The 24,138-nt window shown below is 43.8% G+C and overlaps 1 protein-coding gene and 1 pseudogene across 1 annotated transcript in view; one reads left to right on the top strand and one right to left on the bottom strand.

The window, feature by feature from the left end:
* Positions 1–24,138, top strand: part of SEC22B (SEC22 homolog B, vesicle trafficking protein) — a 199,609-nt gene that overhangs the window by 94,266 nt on the left and 81,205 nt on the right. The window contains exon 4 of the mRNA XM_063940307.1: positions 6,302–6,448. Within this exon, the coding sequence (XP_063796377.1) occupies positions 6,302–6,448 (147 nt within the window). The remainder of the gene's footprint in view (positions 1–6,301; positions 6,449–24,138) is intronic.
* Positions 23,604–23,722, bottom strand: LOC134963032 (5S ribosomal RNA; annotated as a pseudogene).

Genomic DNA, 24,138 nt, shown 5'->3' on the forward strand with positions numbered 1-24,138 from the left:
AAGGCTGTCACTTTGTTGGCCTTAGCTTCTGCTAGACGTGTGTCAGAGTTGGGGGCTTTGTCATGTAAAAGCCCATACTCTATCTTTCATGAAGATAGAGCTGAGCTTCGGACACGTCAGCAGTTTCTTCCGAAGGTTGTGTCGGCATTTCATATCAACCAACCTATTGTGGTGCCAGTTGCGACTGACTCCTCAATTTCATTAAAGTTCTTTTAAGAGCCCTTAGAACATCTATGTGAGGAGGACTGCTCGTCACAGAAAATCAGACTCTGTTTGTCCTGTATGATCCCCAAAAAATTGGGTGTCCTGCTTCTAAGCAGACGATCGCTCGCTGGATCAGGTTCACTATCCAGCATGCGTATTCTATGGCAGGCTTGCCATGTCCTACGTCTGTTAAGGCCCACTCTACTCGTAAGGTGGGATCTTCCTGGGCGGCTGCCCAGGGTGTTCTTGGCCTTACAACTCTGCAGAGCAGCTACTTGATCGGGGTTGAACACGTTCGCAAAGTTCTACAGGTTTGATAATTTGGCCCCTGAGGACCTAAAGTTTGGTGAATCGGTTCTGCAGGAGCCTCCGCGCTCTCCCTCCCGTACTGGGAGCTTTGGTACATCCCCTTGGTACTAATGTGGACCCCAGCATCCTCTAGGACGTAAGAGAAAATAGGATTTATCTAACGTCCTAGAGGATGCTGGGACTCCGTAAGGACCATGGGGATAGACGGGCTCCGCAGGAGACATGGGCACTTTTAAGAAAGACTTTGACTTTGGATGTGCACTGGCTCCTCCCTCTATGCCCCTCCTCCAGACCTCAGTTTGATACTGTGCCCAGTGGAGTCTGGGTGCATTTCAGGAGCTCTCCTGAGTTTCCTGTAAGAAAGCATTTTTGTTAGGTTTTTTATTTTCAGGGAGCAACAGACTCCCTGCATCAAGGGACTGAGGAGAGATATATAAAACAGCGCTGCTGGGTAAACATTAATTTACTGTGTTATTCCTGGGTCATATAGCGCTGGGGTGTGTGCTGGCATACTCTCTCTCTGTCTCTCCAAAGGGCCTGGTGGGGAACCTGTCTGCAGAAAAGAGCTTCCCTGTGTATGTGTGGTGTGTCGGTACGTGTGTGTCGACATGGCTGAGGGCTCACCTAAGGAGGAGGGGGAGTTTATGAATGTTAGGTCTCCGTCGGCGGTGCCGACGCCGGACTGGATGGATATGTGGTATGTTTTAAGTGCAAATGTTAATTTATTGCACAAAAGGCTAGACAAAGCCGAAGCTGGGGCACAGTCAGGGAGTCAACCAATGCCTGTCCCTATGTCACCGGGACCTACGGGGTCTCAGAAGCGCCCACTATCCCAAATAGTTGACACAGATACAGACACGGATTCAGACTCCAGTGTCGATTATGATGATACAAAATTACAGCCAAAGGTATTCGATATATGATTATCGCAATAAAAGATGTGTTGCATATCACTGAGGAACCCCCTGTCCCTGACACGAGGGTACACATGTATGAAGGAAAGAAACCTGAGGTCTCCTTTCCCTCCTCACATGAGCTGAACGAAGTATGTGAAAAAGCGTGGGAAACTCCAGACAAAAAACTGCAGATTTCCAAAAGGATCCTAACAGCGTATCCTTTCCCGTCGCAGGACAGGATACAATGGGAATCCTCCCCTAGGGTGGACAAGGCCTTGACGCGCTTATCAAAAAAGATAGCGCTTCCATCCCAAGATACGGCTACCCTCAAGGATCCTGCTGTCCGCAAGCAGGAGGTTACCCTGAAGTCCATTTACACACAATCTGGTACGTTACTCAGACCGGCAATTGCGTCGGCCTGGGTTTGTAGTGCATGGACAGATTCCTTATCAACGGATATTGAGACTCTTGATAAGGATACTATTTTATTGACGCTAGGGCATATAAAAGACGCGGTCTTGTATATGAGGGATGCTCAAAGAGACATTAGTTTACTGGGTTCCAGGATAAACGCTATGTCTATTTATGCTCGGCGTGTCTTATGGACCCGACAGTGGACTGGTGATGCCGACTCCAAGAGACCTATGGAGTTGTTGCCTTACAAGGGTGAGGAATTGTTTGGAGAGGGACTCTCGGACCTCGTCTCCACGGCTACGGCAGGTAAATCAAATTTTTTGCCATATATTCCCTCACAATCTAAGAAAGCGCCTCACTATCAAATGCAGTCCTTTCGTTCCAATAAAAGCAAGAGAGCACGTGGATCGTCCTTTCTTGCCAGAGGTAAGGGCAGAGGGAAAAAGCTGCATAACACAGCTAGTTCCCAGGAACAGAAGTCCTCCCCGGCCTCTGCAAAATCCACCACATGACGCTGGGGCTCCCCTGAGGGAGTCAGCTCCTGTGGGGGCACGTCTTCGACTGTTCAGCCGCATCTGGGTCCACTCACAGGTGGATCCCTGGGCAATAGAAATAGTTTCCCAGGGTTACAAGCTGGAATTCGAAGAAGTGCCTCCTCGCCGGTTTTTCAAATCTGCCCTACCGAAACAACCCCTGGAAAGGGAGATAGTGTTACATGCGATTCACAAATTGTGTCTTCAACAAGTGGTGGTAGAGGTTCCCCTGCTTCAAAGAGGGCAGGAGTACTACTCAACTCTGTTTGGTTCTGAAACCGGGCGGTTCGGTCAGACCCATTTTAAATTTAAAATCCCTGAACCTTTACTTAAAACGGTTCAAGTTCAAAATGGAATCGCTCAGGGCGGTCATAGCCAGCCTAGAAGGGGGAGAATTTTTGGTATCTCTGGACATAAAGGATGCATACCTGCATGTCCCCATATATCCTCCTCATCAGGCGTACCAGAGATTTGCGGTATAGGATTGTCATTACCAATTTCAGACGTTGCCGTTTGGGCTTTCCACGGCCCCGAGAATTTTCACCAAGGTAATGGTGGAAATGATGGCGCTCCTGCGCAAGCAGAGTGTCACAATTAACGCGTATTTGGACGATCTCCTCATAAAGGCGAGATCACGAGAGAAGTTGCTGAACAGCGTATCACTTTCACTGAATGTGTTAGAGAGACACGGCTGGATTCTCAATATTCCGAAGCCGCAGCTGAATCCTACAACTAGTCTGCCCTTCTTGTGCATGATTCTGGACATGACCAGAAAAGGGTTTTTCTTCCGACGGAAAAAGCGCAGGAACTCATGGCTCTAGTCATGAACCTGTTGAAACCAAAACAAGTGTCGGTACATCATTGCACTCAAGTTCTGTGTAAGGGGGTGGCAACATACGAAGCCATTCCATACGGCAGATTCCATGCAAGGACTTTCCAATGGGACCTATTGGACAAATGGTCCGGGTCGCATCTGCAATTGCATCAGCGGATCACACTGTCCCCCAGGGCCAGAGTATCTCTCCTGTGGTGGCTAAACAGTGCTCACCTTCTAGAGGGCCACAGGTTCGGCATTCAAGACTGGATCCTGGTGACCACGGACGCGAGCCTCCGAGTTTGGGGAGCAGTCACACAGGGAAGAAATTTCCAAGGACTTTGGTCAAGTCAAGAGACTTGTCTTCACATCAACCTCCCGGAACTAAGGGCCATATACAACGCCCTACGTCAAGCGGAGATCTTACTTCGCAATCGACCAGTTCTGATCCAGTCAGACAACATCACCGCAGTAGCTCATGTAAACCGCCAAGGCGGCACAAGGAGCAGAGTGGCAATGGCGGAAGCCACCAGAATTCTTCGCTGGGCGGAGAAACATGTAAGCGCTCTGTCAGCAGTGTTCATTCTGGGAGTGGACAACTGGGAAGCAGACTTCCTCAGCAGACACGATCTGCATCCGGGAGAGTGGGAACTTCATCAGGAAGTCTTCGCGCAGATTGCAAGTCGGTGGGTACTACCCCAAATAGACATGATGGCATCCCGTCTCAACAAAAAGCTACAAAGGTATTGCGCCAGGTCAAGAGACCCTCAGGCGGTAGCTGTGGACGCCCAAGTGACACCGTGGGTGTTCCAGTCGGTATATGTGTTTCCTCCTCTTCCTCTCATACCCAAGGTGTTGAGGATAATAAGAAAAAGAGGAGTGAGAACAATTCTCATTGTTCCAGATTGGCCACGAAGGACCTGGTATCCGGCCTGCAAGAAATGCTCACAGAAGATCCGTGGCCTCTTCCTCTAAGGCAGGACCTGTTACAACAAGGTCCCTGTCTGTTCCAAGACTTACCGCAGCTGCGTTTGACGGCATGGCGGTTGAACGCCGGATCCTAGCGGAAAAAGGTATTCTGGATGAGGTCATTCCTACGCTAATAAAGGCTAGGAAGGACGTTACATCTAAACATTATCACAGAATATGGCGAAAATATGTTTCTTGGTGTGAGGCCAGGAATGCTCCTATGGAAGAATTCCATCTAGGCCGTTTTCTTCACTTCCTACAAACTGGAGTGAATTTGGGCCTAAAATTAGGCTCCATTAAAGTTCAGATTTCGGCCTTATCCATTTTCTTTCAAAAGGAATTGGCCTCTTTACCTGAAGTACAGATTTTTGTGAAGGGGGTACTGTATATTCAGCCTCCTTTTGTACCTCCGGTGGCGCCTTGGGACCTTTAACGTGGTAAGTTTCCTTAAGTCACATTGGTTTGAACCACTTCAAACAGTGGAGTTGGAATATCTCACTTGGAAGGTGGTCATGTTGTTAGCCTTGGCTTCGGCTAGGCGAGTTTCGGAATTGGCGGCTTTATCACATAGGGGCTTTTATCTGGTTTTCCATATGGATAGAGCGGAGTTGCGGACCCGTCCTCAATTCCTACCTAAGGTGGTCTCATCCTTTCATATGAATCAACCTATTGTCGTGCCTGTGGCTACACGTGACTTGGAGGATTCCGAGCCCCTTGATGTGGTCAGGGCTTTGAAAATTTACGTGGCCGGAACGGCTAGGATCAGGAAAACAGAAGCACTGTTTGTCCTGTATGCAGCCAACAAGGTTGGCGGTCCTGCTTCAAAGCAGACTATTGCTCGCTGGATCTGTAACACGATTCAGCAGGCGCATTCTACGGCAGGATTGCCGTTACCGAAATCGGTTAAGGCCCATTCCACTAGGAAGGTGAGCTCGTCTTGGGCGGCTGCCTGAGGGGTCTCGGCACTACAGCTGTGTCGAGCTGCTACTTGGTCGGGGTCAAACACCTTTTCAAAGTTCTATAAGTTTGATACCCTGGCTGAGGAGAACCTCATGTTTGCTCAATCGGTTCTGCAGAGTCATCCGCACTCTCCCGCCCGTTTGGGAACTTTGGTATAATCCCCATGGTCCTTACGGAGTCCCAGCATCCTCTAGGACGTTAGAGAAAATAAGATTTTAAACCTACCGGTAAATCTTTTTCTCGTAGTCCGTAGAGGATGCTGGGCGCCCGTCCCAAGTACGGACTACTTCTGCAAGACTTGTATGTAGTTTTTGCTTCCATAAGGGTTATGTTATAGTTTCATCGGTCTTGGACTGATGCTATGTTGTTTTTCATACTGTTAACTGGGTAGTATATCACAAGTTATACGGTGTGATTGGTGTGGCTGGTATGAATCTTACCCTTGGATTACAAAAATCCTTTCCTTGTACTGTCCGACTCCTCTGGGCACAGTTTCTCTAACTGAGGTCTGGAGGAGGGGCATAGAGGGAGGAGCCAGTGCACACCCAGAGTCAAAGTCTTTCTTAAAGTGCCCATGTCTCCTGCGGAGCCCGTCTATCCCCATGGTCCTTACGGAGTCCCAGCATCCTCTACGGACTACGAGAAAAAGATTTACCGGTAGGTTTAAAATCTTATTTTCAATTACCTACTGGTAAATCCTTTTATCGTAGTCCGTAGAGGATGCTGGCCGACCGCCCAGCGCTTTGTTTTCCTGCAGTGGTTATCTGGTTCAGTACAACTTTGTTTTTAATTGAGTACTGCTTTGTTATTTGGTAAGTAATGTTTCAGCGGTTGCTGAGTTTCAAGCTTGTTGGTTTGGTTTGCCTTGTATGTGTGAGCTGGTATGAATCTCGTCCCTATCTGTGTAAAATCCTTCTCTCGAAGATGTCCGTCTCCTCGGGCACAGTTTCTAGACTGAGTCTGGTAGGAGGGGCATAGAGGGAGAAGCCAGCACACACTCAAACTCTTAAAGTGCCAATGGCTCCTAGTGGACCTGTCTATACCCCATGGTACTAATGTGGACCCCAGCATCCTCTACGGACTACGAGAAAAGGATTTACCGGTAGGTAATTAAAATCCTTTTTTTTCCAAAGAAAAAATGCTATTTACAATATGATACTAAATATATTTTGCTCTGTTAACCACCGTGGTTTGCATTGTAGATAATTACATTCAGAAAACAAAGAAAACTTATATTGATAGTCGAGCCAGAAGAAATTTGGGTTCCATCAACACAGAGCTCCAAGATGTTCAGCGGATCATGGTGGCTAACATTGAAGAAGTACTGCTTCGTGGCGAAGCTCTGTCCGGTAGGTGGTTTGTGCACGTTACCATCATAAAACAAATTAATTTGAGTTTGTAATCTGTTTTTTAAGCTGAATAAGAACAATTACGTTTCTACATATACTGTATATAGCATTCCCCATAATGTAAAAACATAGGAATTTAAAATGTAATGGTTTCCAAATTAAAACATTGCATTTTGTGTAACTCTGCAAGTCCAAACAATTAGTTTATTCTATTAGAAATTGCTCTAGATGTAGGGTTGATTGTTTTGGGAACTGAAGTAGTTCAATTAGGTGCCGCACAGGACTATATAGGTAATCTTCGTAATGGGCTCTTATAAAATATGTCCCTTGTAAACCAACAGTGCATGTACATGAAAGCTGACTGAAATAGGTATCCAAGGAATTGATGTTGTTGGTGGTGCACCCAGAGTCAATAGTACATGTCGATATTTCAAAAGAAAAAAGAGAGACTCTGTTTTGGCACTCTTATCGAATAAAACTTAACTTTTAATTAGTTTATGATAAAATTATAGTACACAAACACACATGTGATACACTAGGGAAGGTTGCAGAATTTAACCTTCCTCATCTGGTATCGTGAATCTTTAACCAAAATTGGAAGTAACAGATTCTCAAATATCTGATAAGAAAAACTTGGAGTAACAAATTCTCCAAGAATTGTAAGTATTTTAGGTGACAGTGGCACCAGAGGTGAAAATATCAGAAATAAAAATTCCAGATAACAGCAAATTCAAACATGTAACACAGTGGCATCTATTGTAATAATTAAGACTGTAAAAATAGTTAAATATCAAATGGCAACTGTGATGATATCTCCTGGTATGGGCTAATTTGCTATTCTTAGATCTATGTTCAAAATGTGCGATCTAGATAAATTTTATATAAGTCTGTGGTCAGATAGTTTATAGTAAAGATAGATAAACAGATGAAGTAGGTAAGGGTCAAATGTTCCAAAGAAGCAGGGGGCATTTGAGGACTGCGCTTATTTGCCTCACTTGATTGACTTACAGCTGCTATGGAGAAAAAAAGGCTTTCCACTAGCCTCTTGAAATCTGAATAAATAAAATAAAATATCTCCCAGCGCTTATAATTTTCAAGTGTATCAATATATTCCTTACTATAATAGTCGAAATATTCGATTTTATAAATAAGTACAATAACAATGTTCTTTCATAAAAATAATGTTTTCTTTATTTAAAGTATAGTGTTTACAACACCTAAAAGTAGGAGGATCTGGTCTAATAATAAATCACTGTAACGGTTGGTCCTTTGATTACATAAACATATTGCACATCAGAGTTCCTAGCCAGGAATATACCATATGCAGATTCACTCAAAAGCCACAGGTCCAGAACAAATCAGTATTCATGACCAAAGATAAAGTATATGCAGGATTATTTCAAATGCCACAGGTCCAGAGCAATTCAGTATTTACGGCCCGGATTAAAGTGTATGCAGACTTTGTTCAAATGTTGCAGGTCCAAAACAAAAAAACATTCATGACCAAGAGTAAAGCATATGCAAACTTACTCAGATGCCACAGGTCCAGAAAAAAGACACGGGTGTCTGCCGGCAGACAGTTACAGGTGCTTTCAGCGATCAACTAGTTTCGCCTGTCTAAGCAGGCTTCCTCAGGATGGCCGAGTGCACCTTCTACCCCGTGCTTTAACCTCTCCCAGGCATACGTTGCCATGGCGACCGGGATCTCTCCGCCCCTTGCCACTTTTCGCTGCACACAGCCCAGCATTGTGTTGTCATAGTGACCGTGATCCCTCGTCGCGTCACGTCACTTCCGCTTCCTGTCTCTTCAGTTTGTTGTCATGGTAACCCGGCTTGGTGTATTGTAGCTTTCCTGCGTCGCATAGCTTCGCCGCATCACGTCACTGTCGAGGCGGTGGCTCCCGCCCATATGACACTCCATTCAGCATCAAGTTACCATGGTGACGGGAACCTTCTTGTCACATCACCTCCTCGTTCTCTCAGATGGAGTAGTTCTTTCTGCTCCTAGCATTTTTCCAATTGATCCTTTAAAGTGTGAATAAGGAATGTCTCTTATAGGCCATTTCTCTGACGTCCTAGTGGATGCTGGGACTCCGTCAGGACCATGGGGATTAGCGGCTCCGCAGGAGACAGGGCACAAAAATAAAAGCTTTAGGACTAGGTGGTGTGCACTGGCTCCTCCCCCTATGACCCTCCTCCAAGCCTCAGTTAGGTTTTTGTGCCCGTCCGAGCAGGGTGCAATCTAGGTGGCTCTCCTAAAGAGCTGCTTAGAAAAAGTTATTAGGTTTTTTATTTTCAGTGAGTCCTGCTGGCAACAGGCTCACTGCAACGAGGGACTTAGGGGAGAAGAAGTGAACTCACCTGCGTGCAGGATGGATTGGCTTCTTAGGCTACTGGACACCATTAGCTCCAGAGGGATCGAACACAGGCCCAGCCATGGAGTCCGGTCCCGGAGCCGCGCCGCCGACCCCCTTGCAGATGCCGAAAAGTGAAGAGGTCCAGAAACCGGCGGCAGAAGACTTTAAAGTCTTCATGAGGTAGCGCACAGCACTGCAGCTGTGCGCCATTGTTGTCAGCACACTTCACACCAGCGGTCACTGAGGGTGCAGGGCGCTGGGGGGGGGGCGCCCTGGGCAGCAATGATAATACCTTGTTCTGGCTAAAAATACATCACATATAGCCCCTGGGGCTATATGGATGTATTTAACCCCTGCCAGGTCTCACAAACACCGGGAGAAGAGCCCGCCAAAATAGGGGGCGGGGCCTATCTCCTCAGCACACAGCGCCATTTTCCTGCACAGCTCCGCTGCGAGGAAGGCTCCCAGGACTCTCCCCTGCACTGCACTACAGAAACAGGGTAAAAAAACAGAGAGGGGGGGCACTTTTTTGGCGATATTGATATATTAAGCTGCTATAAAGGAAACAACACTTCTGTAGGGTTGTTCCTATATATTTATAGCGCTTGGGTGTGTGCTGGCAAACTCTCCCTCTGTCTCCCCAAAGGGCTAGTGGGGTCCTGTCTTCAATAAGAGCATTCCCTGTGTGTCTGCTGTGTGTCGGTACGTGTGTGTCGACATGTATGAGGACGATGTTGGTGTGGAGGCGGAGCAATTGCCGGTAATTGTGATGTCACCCCCTAGGGAGTCGACACCGGAATGGATGGCTTTGTTTATGGAATTACGTGATAATGTCAGCACGTTACAAAAATCAGTTGACGACATGAGACGGCCGGCAAACCAGTTAGTACCTGTCCAGGCGTCTCAGACACCGTCAGGGGCTGTAAAACGCCCTTTACCTCAGTCGGTCGACACAGACCCGGACACGGACACCGAATCTAGTGTCGACGGTGAAGAAACAAACGTATTTTCCAGTAGGGCCACACGTTATATGATCACGGCAATGAAGGAGACTTTGCATATCTCTGATACTGCAAGTACCACAAAAAGGGGTATTATGTGGGGTCTGAAAAAACTACCTGTAGTTTTTCCTGAATCAGAGGAATTGAATGAAGTGTGTGATGAAGCGTGGGTTAACCCCGATAGAAAACTGCTAATTTCAAAGAAGTTATTGGCATTATATCCTTTCCCGCCAGAGGTTAGGGCGCGCTGGGAAACACCCCCTAGGGTGGATAAGGCACTCACACGTTTATCAAAACAAGTGGCGTTACCGTCTCCTGAAACGGCCGCCCTCAAGGATCCAGCTGATAGGAGGCTGGAAACTACACTGAAAAGTATATACACTCATACTGGTGTTATACTGCGACCAGCCATCGCCTCTGCATGGATGTGCAGTGCTGGGGTGGTTTGGTCGGATTCCCTGACTGAAAATATTGATACCCTGGATAGGGACAGTATTTTATTGACTATAGAGCAATTAAAGGATGCTTTTCTTTATATGCGAGATGCTCAGAGGGATATTTGCACTCTGGCATCGAGAGTAAGTGCGATGTCCATATCTGCCAGAAGAAGTTTATGGACGCGACAGTGGTCAGGTGATGCGGATTCCAAACGGCATATGGAAGTATTGCCGTATAAAGGGGAGGAATTATTTGGGGTCGGTCTATCGGATTTGGTGGCCACGGCAACAGCCGGGAAATCCACCTTTTTACCTCAGGTCCCCTCCCAACAGAAAAAGACACCGTCTTTTCAGCCGCAGTCCTTTCGTTCCTATAAGAACAAGCGGGCAAAAGGACAGTCATATTTGCCCCGAGGCAAAGGAAAGGGTAAGAGAGTGAACCAAGCAGCTCCCTCCCAGGAGCAGAAGCCCTCCCCGGCTTCTGCAAAGCCCTCAGCATGACGTTGGGGCTTTACAAGCGGACTCAGGGGCGGTGGGGGGTCGACTCAAGAATTTCAGCGCACAGTGGGCTCACTCACAGGTGGACCCCTGGATCCTGCAGGTAGTATCTCAGGGTTACAGGTTGGAATTCGAGAAGTCTCCCCCTCGCCGGTTCCTAAAGTCTGCTCTGCCAACGTCTCCCTCAGACAGGGCGACGGTATTGGAAGCCATTCACAAGCTGTATTCTCAGCAAGTGATAGTCAAGGTACCCCTCCTACAACAGGGAAAGGGGTATTATTCCACACTATTTGTGGTACCGAAGCCGGACGGCTCGGTAAGACCTATTCTAAATCTGAAATCTTTGAACCTGTACATACAAAAATTCAAGTTCAAGATGGAGTCACTCAGAGCAGTGATAGCGAATCTGGAAGAAGGGGACTTTATGGTGTCCCTGGACATCAAGGATGCTTACCTGCATGTCCCAATTTGCCCTTCACATCAAGGGTACCTCAGGTTCGTGGTGCAAAACTGTCATTATCAGTTTCAGACGCTGCCGTTTGGATTGTCCACGGCACCTCGGGTCTTTACCAAGGTAATGGCCGAAATGATGTTTCTTCTGCGAAGAAAAGGCGTATTAATTATCCCTTACTTGGACGATCTCCTGATAAGGGCAAGGTCCAGAGAACAGCTGGGGGACGTAGTAGCACTAACCCAAGTAGTGCTGCAACAGCACGGGTGGATTCTGAATTTTCCAAAATCTCAATTGACCCCGACGACACGTCTGCTGTTCCTGGGAATGATTCTGGACACGGTTCAGAAAAAGGTGTTTCTTCCGGAGGAGAAAGCCAGGGAGTTATCCGAACTTGTCAGGAACCTCCTAAAACCAGGAAAAGTGTCTGTGCATCAATGCACAAGAGTCCTGGGAAAAATGGTGGCTTCTTACGAAGCGATTCCATTCGGCAGATTCCACGCACGAACTTTTCAGTGGGATCTGCTGGACAAATGGTCCGGATCGCATCTGCAGATGCATCAGCGGATAACTTTGTCTCCACGGACAAGGGTGTCTCTTCTGTGGTGGTTGCAGAGTGCTCATCTGTTAGAGGGCCGCAGATTCGGCATACAGGACTGGGTCCTGGTGACCACGGATGCCAGTCTGAGAGGCTGGGGAGCGGTCACACAGGGAAGAAACTTCCAGGGAGTGTGGTCAAGCCTGGAGATGTCTCTTCACATAAATATACTGGAGCTAAGAGCGATTTACAATGCTCTAAGCCTGGCAAAATACCTGCTTCAGGGTCAGCCGGTGTTGATCCAGTCGGACAACATCACGGCAGTCGCCCACGTAAACAGACAGGGCGGCACAAGAAGCAGGAGGGCAATGGCAGAAGCTGCAAGGATTCTTCGCTGGGCGGAAGATCATGTGATAGCACTGTCAGCAGTGTTCATTCCGGGAGTGGACAACTGGGAAGCGGACTTCCTCAGCAGACACGATCTACACCCGGGAGAGTGGGGACTTCATCCAGAAGTCTTCCACATGATTGTGAACCGTTGGGAAAAACCAAAGGTGGATATGATGGCGTCCCGCCTCAACAAAAAACTGGACAGGTATTAAGCCAGGTCAAGAGACCCTCAGGCAATAGCTGTGGACGCTCTGGTAACACCGTGGGTGTTCCAGTCAGTGTATGTGTTTCCTCCTCTGCCTCTCATACCAAAAGTACTGAGAATTATACGGCAAAGGGGAGTAAGAACGATACTCGTGGCTCCGGATTGGCCAAGAAGAACTTGGTACCCGGAACTTCAGGAGATGCTCACGGAAGATCCGTGGCCTCTACCTCTAAGGCGGGACCTGCTTCAGCAGGGACCGTGTCTATGCCAAGACTTACCGCGGCTGCGTTTGACGGCATGGCGGTTGAACGCCGAATTCTAAGGGAAAAAGGCATTCCGGAAGAGGTCATCCCTACCCTGGTAAAAGCCAGGAAGGAGGTGACTGCACAACATTATCACCGCATTTGGAGAAAATATGTTGCGTGGTGTGAGGCCAGGAAGGCCCCGACGGAGGAATTTCAACTGGGTCGATTCCTACATTTCCTGCAAACAGGATTGTCTATGGGCCTCAAATTAGGGTCCATTAAGGTTCAAATTTCGGCCCTGTCGATTTTCTTCCAGAAAGAATTGGCTTCAGTTCCTGAAGTCCAGACTTTTGTAAAAGGAGTACTACATATACAGCCCCCGGTTGTGCCCCCAGTGGCTCCGTGGGATCTTAATGTAGTTTTGGATTTTCTCAAATCCCATTGGTTTGAGCCACTCAAATCGGTGGATTTGAAATATCTTACATGGAAAGTAACCATGCTACTGGCCCTGGCTTCAGCCAGGAGAGTGTCAGAATTGGCGGCTTTATCGTATAAAAGCCCATATCTGATTTTCCATTCGGACAGGGCAGAACTGCGGACGCGTCCTCAGTTTCTGCCTAAGGTGGTTTCAGCGTTTCACCTGAACCAGCCTATTGTGGTGCCTGCGGCTACTAGCGATTTGGAGGATTCCAAGTTGCTGGACGTTGTCAGGGCATTGAAAATATATATTTCAAGGACGGCTGGAGTCAGAAAATCTGACTCGCTGTTTATACTGTATGCACCCAACAAGCTGGGTGCTCCTGCTTCTAAGCAGACGATTGTTCGTTGGATTTGTAGCACAATTCAACTTGCACATTCTGTGGCAGGCCTGCCACAGCCTAAATCTATCAAGGCCCATTCCACAAGGAAGGTGGGCTCATCTTGGGCGGCTGCCCGAGGGGTCTCGGCATTACAACTCTGCCGAGCAGCTACGTGGTCGGGGGAGAACACGTTTGTAAAATTCTACAAATTTGATACCCTGGCTAAAGAGGACCTGGAGTTCTCTCATTCGGTGCTGCAGAGTCATCCGCACTCTCCCGCCCGTTTGGGAGCTTTGGTATAATCCCCATGGTCCTGACGGAGTCCCAGCATCCACTAGGACGTCAGAGAAAATAAGGTTTTACTTACCGATAAATCTATTTCTCGTAGTCCGTAGTGGATGCTGGGCGCCCATCCCAAGTGCGGATTGTCTGCAATACTTGTACATAGTTATTGTTACAAAAAAATCGGGTTGTTATTGTTGTGATCCGTCTGTTCAGAGGCTCCTACGTTTGTCATACTGTTAACTGGGTTCAGATCACAAGTTGTACGGTGTGATTGGTGTGGCTGGTATGAGTCTTACCCGGGATTCAAAATCCTTCCTTATTGTGTACGCTCGTCCGGGCACAGTTTCCTAACTGAGGCTTGGAGGAGGGTCATAGGGGGAGGAGCCAGTGCACACCACCTAGTCCTAAAGCTTTTATTTTTGTGCCCTGTCTCCTGCGGAGCCGCTAATCCCCATGGTCCTGACGGAGTCCCAGCATCCACTACGGACTACGAGAAATAGATTTATCGGTAAGTAAAATCTTATTTTTTCTTTTGTTGTTTATTTATATTCTTTAATTACATTGTAATTACTGCATCCAAATGGTCTCCTATTGGAAGAAAAACGTTCTGTTATATATACACACAGTCCCTTTTTTCTCTTTAATCACTACTTCCCGACCATTCTTTTATGGTGTATTTTTATTTTTATTATTTTTACTTTTATTATATTTACTTTTACTCAGGAATGTTGTGTCATACATAAAGACATTTAATCAATACCACAAACAATAGACATACACATAACAATAGACATACACATAACAGTGCCTAGGGGTGAAGTTAGGTTTGCACAACTCCCACCTAATTCCCCTTCCTTCTATTCTTAAACTATTTGAATCCTATTCTTTTAGGAACGGATAAAGTTCCCAATCTATATTTAATCCCTTCGGTATCAGGGTCCCTAATTCGAAAATCGTCCTTGCTTCTTCCTTAAGGAGTGCACTGTTCCAGTCTCCCACTCTCCATGATTTTTGTATTAATTTAATACCAATAAACTCCAGGGCCGCAGGGTTGCCGTCATGGACTTTAAGGAAGTGTTCTGGAACACTGTGGTTGTCCTTCTTAGTCCTGATGTTATTTAAATGTTCGTTTATTCGGATTTGAAGGCACCGGTAGGTCTTCCCTACATATTGAAGCGCACAAGGGCAGGTCATCAAGTAAATCACCCCCTTCGAGTTGCAGGTGATTTTCTCCTTTATTTTATATTCTTTTCCTGTACTATTGGATTTGTACTTAACTATTGGTTTCGTAGATACATTCTTTCTTTTTTCTGCAAACCACACAATTATTGCACCTATAAAATCCCGGCTCCATATCTTTTAACCAGCTCGTTTTGTCCCTCCTATCGTTCTTACAGTAGCTCCTCACTAGGCTATTCCTTAGGGTAGGTGCCCTCCTATAGATTATTTTAGGTTTCTCTGGTAAAAGTTCTTTAAGCTCTTCATCTGCAGTAAGGATGTGCCAGTGTTTGTATAGGCTTTCTTCTAAGAGTCTCCGTTGACTTGAAAATCCCGTTAGGAACATCACATCCTCTTTTTTCCTCTCATCCTTACTTTTATACCGAAGGAGGTCAGTTCTATTCATCTTATCCACTTCATCCTTATTCTGCTCCAAATCATTTTTCCTAAAGTTCTTTTCTCCAAATTTGTTCATAAGATCCAATGCTTGTGTCTCATAATCTTCTCTCTTAGTGCAATTTCTCCGTATTCGTCTTATCTGGCCTTTGGGGATATTGGCCAACCACTTTGGATGATGGTTGCTCTTGAAGTCTAGGTAACTATTACAGTCCACTTCCTTACTGAATGTTCGTGTTTCAATCTGATTATTCTCAATGAAGATGGTCAGATCTAGGAAGTTTATACTTGTTTCGCTGATCTCCCTTGTAAATTCCAGATTGTATCCATTTTTATTTATCTCTATGATGAATTGTTCCAGATCTTTTTTTGTCCCGTTCCAAATTATGAACACATCATCTATAAACCTTGCCCATACAATCAAATTGGGAAGGTACTCATTGTTTGTCCATATATACTCATTTTCCCACTGGGCAAGGAAAAGATTGGCATGGGAAGGCGCGAAATTCGTACCCATAGCTGTTCCCTGGGTTTGCCTATAGTATTTACCCCCATACCAGAAAAAATTGTGCTCTAGGGTGAATCTTATCCCTTCCAATATGAAATCAATTTGATCTCCCTTCATTTTTGATTCCTTTATGAGAATCTTCTGCACATTTTCTATTCCTTGGTCATGTCGAATTGAGGTATAGAGTGATTTCACATCACATGTAGCCAATAAGTAACCTTCTTTCCATTCTATCCTACTTAATATATCCAAAATCTGTATCGTGTCTTTAATGTAACTCCGTTGTGTACTCACTAGTTTCTTCAAATAGACATCAATGTAGCATGATAGATGAGATGTTAATGACTGGATTCCTGCCACTATTGGCCTTCCTGGAGGGGTGTTCAGGTTTTTATGGATTTTTGGTAATTGGTAGAACAAAGCCACTTTTGGATGTTCCGGATATATGTATTTGAACTCCTCTTTCGTAAGTATACCCTTTCCCAAAGCATCCTTCAGGATCCTCTCCACGTCCTTCTTATATTCTTCCATGGGATTCTTTTGTAGTTGTTGGTATGTATCAGTATCTTGCAGTAATCTCGGACATTCCTTATCATAATTCCCTTTATCCATAATGGTGATACCCCCCCCCCCCCCTTATCTGCTTGTTTAATAACAATCTCGTCATTCTGTTTGAGGCTCCTCAGGGCTTTTTTCTCCTTCACACTTAGATTCCATTTCCTTTTTTCTTTCATCTTATCAGGGATTCTTTTAATGTCTTCTTCTACTAATTTTTGAAAGGTACTTAGTAAATGACCTTTTAATTGTGCAGGATAGAAGGTGGATTTATTTCTAAGACCTGAGTGTTCGTATGGTTCTGGCTCCATTTCTTTCTCCATGTTTTGTTCCTTGTTTATTTCTTTTGAAGAACTTTTTCAATGTAATGGTCCTAATAAATTTTTGGAGATCTATCATTGTATCAAATTTATTGAGAGTATTCGTCTGAGCAAATTTTAGTCCTTTCTCCAGGATTTTCACTTCCGAGGGGGTCAATTTATACTTGCTTATGTTGAATATCCCCTTCGTGTAACTTTTTTGTTGTTGTATTTCTTTTGTTTTTTCTTTTGCCCTGTTTTTTTGCTCCTCCTCGCTTTCCCCGTTTGTTGATGATGAGCTTCTTTTTCGTCTTCTTCTTCTTTTTGTTGTTGAATCTGGGGATTTTTTCGGGATGGCTCCAAGATTCTGTGAGGGATTGTTCCTCTGTGCCAATTCTAAAAAAGCATCCAAATATGCTTCTGTGTCTTCTAACGTCACCTCCTCTTCTTCCTCTTCTTGTCGTTCCTGATTTTCCAATCTCAAGCCTTTTCTTCCCCTATCTTCCAAACGTTCCATGAGGGTTCGGGCTGAAAGGTCTAGGATCTTCTGATGGTCTTCTCTTCCATTATTGAAGCTTCTAATAAGGGTTTCCGTGCTGGGATAATCTCCCTTTTTCAACTTCCTTCCTTGATCGTTTCTTTTCATTTCTTCTGGATCCGCCTCTTGTTGTCTTTTGCTTTTCATCGGTTGTTGATTCTCTTTCCCTAATATCAATGTTTCTCTGTGTCTTTCTCCAATTTTGGGATGTATCCCTGGGGTACCTGTATTCTCCCAGCTGTCTTCCATCTTTCCTTCTCCATGAATCTCCATTATTCATTCCTCTACTGTTTTCAGTGTCATTAAACCTTCTTGTTACTTGTCCTGTGAAGTTCTGTAGTCGAGGTCGATAGTAGTTTGTCTCACCTCTGAATGGTTCTTCATTACGCCTATGGTCATCTAGGTATGGTCTTCTTCTTTCCTCCCTTCCCATCTGGGGTCTTCTATCTATTTTCCAATTCCTAATATCACCTTTATAATCCTCATGGTCTCTAGCAAACTTCTTCCTCTCTTTTGTTCTATTATTTCCTGTTCAGTTTTCTGTGGCAAGGGGCGGAGAGATCCCGGTCGCCATGGCAACGTATGCCTGGGAGAGGTTAAAGCACGGGGTAGAAGGTGCACTCTGCCATCCTGAGGAAGCCTGCTTAGACAGGCGAAACTAGTTGATCGCTGAAAGCACCTGTAACTGTCTGCCGGCAGACACCCGTGTCTTTTTTCTGGACTTGTGGCATCTGAGTAAGTTTGCATATGCTTTACTCTTGGTCATGAATGTTTTTTTGTTTTGGACCTGCAACATTTGAACAAAGTCTGCATACACTTTAATCCGGGCCATAAATACTGAATTGCTCTGGACCTGTGGCATTTGAAATAAGCCTGCATATACTTTATCTTTGGTCATGAATACTGATTTGTTCTGGACCTGTGGCTTTTGAGTGAATCTGCATAAGGTATATTCCTGGCTAGGAACTCTGATGTGCAATATGTTTATGTAATCAAAGGACCAACCGTTACAGTGAACAGAGCCATTTGGATCCGTTTTTGACATACCACCTTATTTCTGGAAATCCAGGATTCATTCCCTTTAGCTAGGAATGGGAATGTGATTGGAAACAAAAAATCGTGGACTTTTAACTGAGTGTAACAGCCGGAAATAGCCTACTGTTTTATAGTATATATTATATGTTGTTTTTGTTTTTTGTCAAACGTATACCGGTATTAGGATCACATTTTATTTATTTTTATTGAGTAATATTATTAGACCAGATCCTCCTACTTTTAGGTGTTGTAAACACTATACTTTAAATAAAGAAAACATTATTTTTATGAAAGAACATTGTTATTGTACTTATTTATAAAATCGAATATTTTGACTATTATAGTAAGGAATATATTGATACACTTGAAAATTATAAGCGCTGGGAGATATTTTATTTTATTTATTCAGATTTCAAGAGGCTAGTGGAAAGCCTTTTTTTCTCCATAGCAGCTGTAAGTCAATCAAGTGAGGCAAATAAGCGCAGTCCTCAAATCCCCCCTGCTTCTTTGGTACATCTACATCCACATACGAGGACAGCAGCTAGTTTGCAGGAAGATGGCACTGAGTAGAGAAGAGCGAATTAGGGTTCTTAATGAACTCATACCTACAGCAGGTATACACCAAGTGATAAATATAGAGGCAACAGAAGACACGTTCTGTAGTCTATACACTAGACTAGAAAAATTAGAAATACAGGAGATTAAGCAATGGTGGGAGTGCACCACTCTAGCTAAGTATATTGAAAAACAAATGATTCCGAGAGGTCTTAGAATAATAAAAGCCCCATCTTTTTTATCAAAGAATGAAGATTTCATAAAAAGGTGGGATAATACCCTCGATACCTGTTCAGTAAATCTGATGAAATTAATAATTACAGATAGAGAAGAAAATATTAAAAAGATAGAGGGGGAAATCAAGGATATAAGAAGGAAATTTAAACCAATAGAACAACTAGCGGATTTTAAGAATCTGGAAAATCTTACGAATATTAAACTACAGAAAACTGAACAGGAAATAATAGAACAAAAGAGGAAGAAGTTCGCTAGAGACCATGAGGATTATAAAGGTGATATTAGGAATTGGAAAATAGATAGAAGACCCCAGATGGGAAGGGAGGAAAGAAGACCATACCTAGATGACCATAGGCGTAATGAAGAACCATTCAGAGGTGAGACAAACTACTATCGACCTCGACTACAGAACTTCACAGGACAAGTAACAAGAAGGTTTAATGACACTGAAAACAGTAGAGGAATGAATAATGGAGATTTATGGAGAAGGAAAGATGGAAGACAGCTGGGAGAATACAGGTACCCCAGGGATACATCCCAAAATTGGAGAAAGACACAGAGAAACATTGATATTAGGGAAAGAGAGAATCAACAACCGATGAAAAGCAAAAGACAACAAGAGGCGGATCCAGAAGAAAAGAAACGATCAAGGAAGGAAGTTGAAAAAGGGAGATTATCCCAGCACGGAAACCCTTATTAGAAGCTTCAATAATGGAAGAGAAGACCATCAGAAGATCCTAGACCTTTCAGCCCGAACCCTCATGGAACGTTTGGAAGATAGGGGAAGAAAAGGCTTGAGATTGGAAAATCAGGAACGACAAGAAGAGGAAGAAGAGGAGGTGACGTTAGAAGACACAGAAGCATATTTGGATGCTTTTTTAGAATTGGCACAGAGGAACAATCCCTCACAGAATCTTGGAGCCATCCCGAAAAAATCCCCAGATTCAACAACAAAAAGAAGAAGACGAAAAAGAAGCTCATCATCAACAAACGGGGAAAGCGAGGAGGAGCAAAAAACAGGGCAAAAGAAAAAACAAAAGAAATACAACAACAAAAAAGTTGCACGAAGGGGATATTCAACATAAGCAAGTATAAATTGACCCCCTCGGAAGTGAAAATCCTGGAGAAAGGACTAAAATTTGCTCCGCCGAATACTCTCAATAAATTTGATACAATGATAGATCTCCAAAAATTTATTAGGACCATTACATTGAAAAAGTTCTTCAAAAGAAATAAACAAGGAACAAACATGGAGAAAGAAATGGAGCCAGAACCATACGAACACTCAGGTCTTAGAAATAAATCCACCTTCTATCCTGCACAATTAAAAGGTCATTTACTAAGTACCTTTCAAAAATTAGTAGAAGAAGACATTAAAAGAATCCCTGATAAGATGAAAGAAAAAAGGAAATGGAATCTAAGTGTGAAGGAGAAAAAAGCCCTGAGGAGCCTCAAACAGAATGACGAGATTGTTATTAAACAAGCAGATAAGGGGGGGGGGGGGGGGATATCACCATTATGGATAAAGGGAATTATGATAAGGAATGTCCGAGATTACTGCAAGATACTGATACATACCAAAACTACAAAAGAATCCCATGGAAGAATATAAGAAGGACCTGGAGAGGATCCTGAAGGATGCTTTGGGAAAGGGTATACTTACGAAAGAGGAGTTCAAATACATATATCCGGAACATCCAAAAGTGGCTTTGTTCTACCAATTACCAAAAATCCATAAAAACCTGAACACCCCTCCAGGAAGGCCAATAGTGGCAGGAATCCAGTCATTAACATCTCATCTATCATGCTACATTGATGTCTTTTTGAAGAAACTAGTGAGTACACAACGGAGTTACATTAAAGACACGATACAGATATATATATTTTGGATATATTAAGTAGGATAGAATGGAAAGAAGGTTACTTATTGGATACATGTGATGTGAAATCACTCTATACCTCAATTCGACATGACCAAGGAATAGAAAATGTGCAGAAGATTCTCATAAAGGAATCAAAAATGAAGGGAGATCAAATTGATTTCATATTGGAAGGGATAAGATTCACCCTAGAGCACAATTTTTTCTGGTATGGGGGTAAATACTATAGGCAAACCCAGGGAACAGCTATGGGTACGAATTTCGCGCCTTCCTATGCCAATCTTTTCCTTGCCCAGTGGGAAAATGAGTATATATGGACAAACAATGAGTACCTTCCCAATTTGATTGTATGGGCAAGGTTTATAGATGATGTGTTCATAATTTGGAACGGGACATGATGTTCCTAACGGTATTTTCAAGTCAACGGAGACTCTTAGAAGAAAGCCTATACAAACACTGGCACATCCTTACTGCAGATGAAGAGCTTAAAGAACTTTTACCAGAGAAACCTAAAATAATCTATAGGAGGGCACCTACCCTAAGGAATAGCCTAGTGAGGAGCTACTGTAAGAACGATAGGAGGGACAAAACGAGCTGGTTAAAAGATATGGAGCCGGGATTTTATAGGTGCAATAATTGTGTGGTTTGCAGAAAAACGAAGAATGTATCTACGAAACCAATAGTTAAGTACAAATCCAATAGTACAGGAAAAGAATATAAAATAAAGGAGAAAATCACCTGCAACTCGAAGGGGGTGATTTACTTGATGACCTGCCCTTGTGGGCTTCAATATGTAGGGAAGACCTACCGGTGCCTTCAAATCCGAATAAACGAACATTTAAATAACATCAGGACTAAGAAGGACAACCACAGTGTTCCAGAACACTTCCTTAAAGTCCATGACGGCAACCCTGCGGCCCTGGAGTTTATTGGTATTAAATTAATACAAAAATCATGGAGAGTGGGAGACTGGAACAGTGCACTCCTTAAGGAAGAAGCAAGGACGATTTTCGAATTAGGGACCCTGAAACCGAAGGGATTAAATATAGATTGGGAACTTTATCCGTTCCTAAAAGAATAGGATTCAAATAGTTTAAGAATAGAAGGAAGGGGAATTAGGTGGGAGTTGTGCATACCTAACTTCACCCCTAGGCACTGTTATGTGTATGTCTATTGTTTTGTGTATGTCTATTGTTTTGTGTATGTCTATTGTTTGTGGTATTGATTAAATGTCTTTATGTATGACACGACATTCCTGAGTAAAAGTAAAAATAATAAAAGTAAAAATAATAAAAATAAAAATACACCATAAAAGAATGGTCGGGAAGTAGTGATTAAAGAGAAAAAAGGGACTGTGTGTATATATAACAGAACGTTTTTTCTTCCAATATGAGACCATTTGGATGCAGTAATTACAATGTAATTAAAGAATATATAAATAAACAACAAAAGAAAAATGGCCTTATTCGCACTTTAAAGGATCAATTGGAAAAATGCTAGGAGCAGAAAGAACTACTCCATCTGAGAGAACGAGGAGGTGATGTGACAAGAAGGTTCCCGTCACCATGGTAACTTGATGCTGAATGGAGTGTCATATGGGCGGGAGCCACCGCCTCGACAGTGACGTGATGCGGGGAAGCTACGCGACGCAGGAAAGCTACAATACACCAAGCCGGGTTACCATGACAACAAACTGAAGAGACAGGAAGCGGAAGTGACGTGACGCGACGAGGGATCACGGTCACTATGACAACACAATGCTGGGCTGTGTGCAGCGAAAAGTGGCAAGGGGCGGAGAGGTCCCGGTCGCCATGGCAACGTATGCCTGGGAGAGGTTAAAGCACGGGGTAGAAGGTGCACTCGGCCATCCTGAGGAAGCCTGCTTAGACAGGCGAAACTAGTTGATCGCTGAAAGCACCTGTAACTGTCTGCCGGCAGACACCCGTGTCTTTTTTCTGGACCTGTGGCATCTGAGTAAGTTTGCATATGCTTTACTCTTGGTCATGAATGTTTTTTTGTTTTGGACCTGCAACATTTGAACAAAGTCTGCATACACTTTAATCCGGGCCATAAATACTGAATTGCTCTGGACCTGTGGCATTTGAAATAATCCTGCATATACTTTATCTTTGGTCATGAATACTGATTTGTTCTGGACCTGTGGCTTTTGAGTGAATCTGCATATGGTATATTCCTGGCTAGGAACTCTGATGTGCAATATGTTTATGTAATCAAAGGACCAACAGTTACAGTGAACAGAGCCATTTGGATCCGTTTTTGACATACCACCTTATTTCTGGAAATCCAGGATTCATTCCCTTTAGCTAGGAATGGGAATGTGATTGGAAACAAAAAATCGTGGACTTTTAACTGAGTGTAACAGCCGGAAATAGCCTACTGTTTTATAGTATATATTATATGTTGTTTTTGTTTTTTGTCAAACGTATACCGGTATTAGGATCACATTTTATTTATTTTTATTGAGTAATATTAGACCAGATCCTCCTACTTTTAGGTGTTGTAAACACTATACTTTAAATAAAGAAAACATTATTTTTATGAAAGAACATTGTTGTTGTACTTATTTATAAAATCGAATATTTCGACTATTATAGTAAGGAATATATTGATACACTTGAAAATTATAAGCGCTGGGAGATATTTTATTTTATTTAAGAATCAAATGTTGCTCCAGCACTTCTGCTTTTCACATGAAATCAGGAGTGTTTTTTACTGCACCCAATATTCCCTAGCGGTCTCCCATCTAGGTACTAATAAGGCTTCTCACTGCTTAGCTTCCAAGATCAGGCGAGATTGGGCGTAGCCAGTGAAATATGGCAGTAATATCACAAGAGTTGTGAATGAGAGAATGTTTGGTTATTGGCGCATACCAGAAAAGAGGTACTTCTGCTGTCCAGTATTTATGCACAGATTCTCTGTTACCTTAGCATTGCAGAGAGATAATTAGCTGGCATTTGGATGAGAGAGTACTGAAAAAATTGGATACAAAGAAATGTATAGGTTCAGGGCCCGTCTTCTGCTGTCCACTGTAATATAATAATATAGCGGACAGTGGATATGAGAGGCGGGTTGCCTAGGCCTATTGAAAATAAACAGGATTAAAAATTCTGAAAGTGATAGATGAGGATGGCACTATTACAATATTCACAGTATTAGTAATACAACCAAAGTCCAGTACCGTATATTACGGTTCAAATATAATATGTCCACTAGAAGGAGTGGATGTGCAATAAAGAAATGG

The sequence above is a fragment of the Pseudophryne corroboree genome, chromosome 9 (genome assembly GCF_028390025.1).
Source record: "Pseudophryne corroboree isolate aPseCor3 chromosome 9, aPseCor3.hap2, whole genome shotgun sequence".
Lineage (NCBI taxonomy): Eukaryota > Metazoa > Chordata > Amphibia > Anura > Myobatrachidae > Pseudophryne > Pseudophryne corroboree.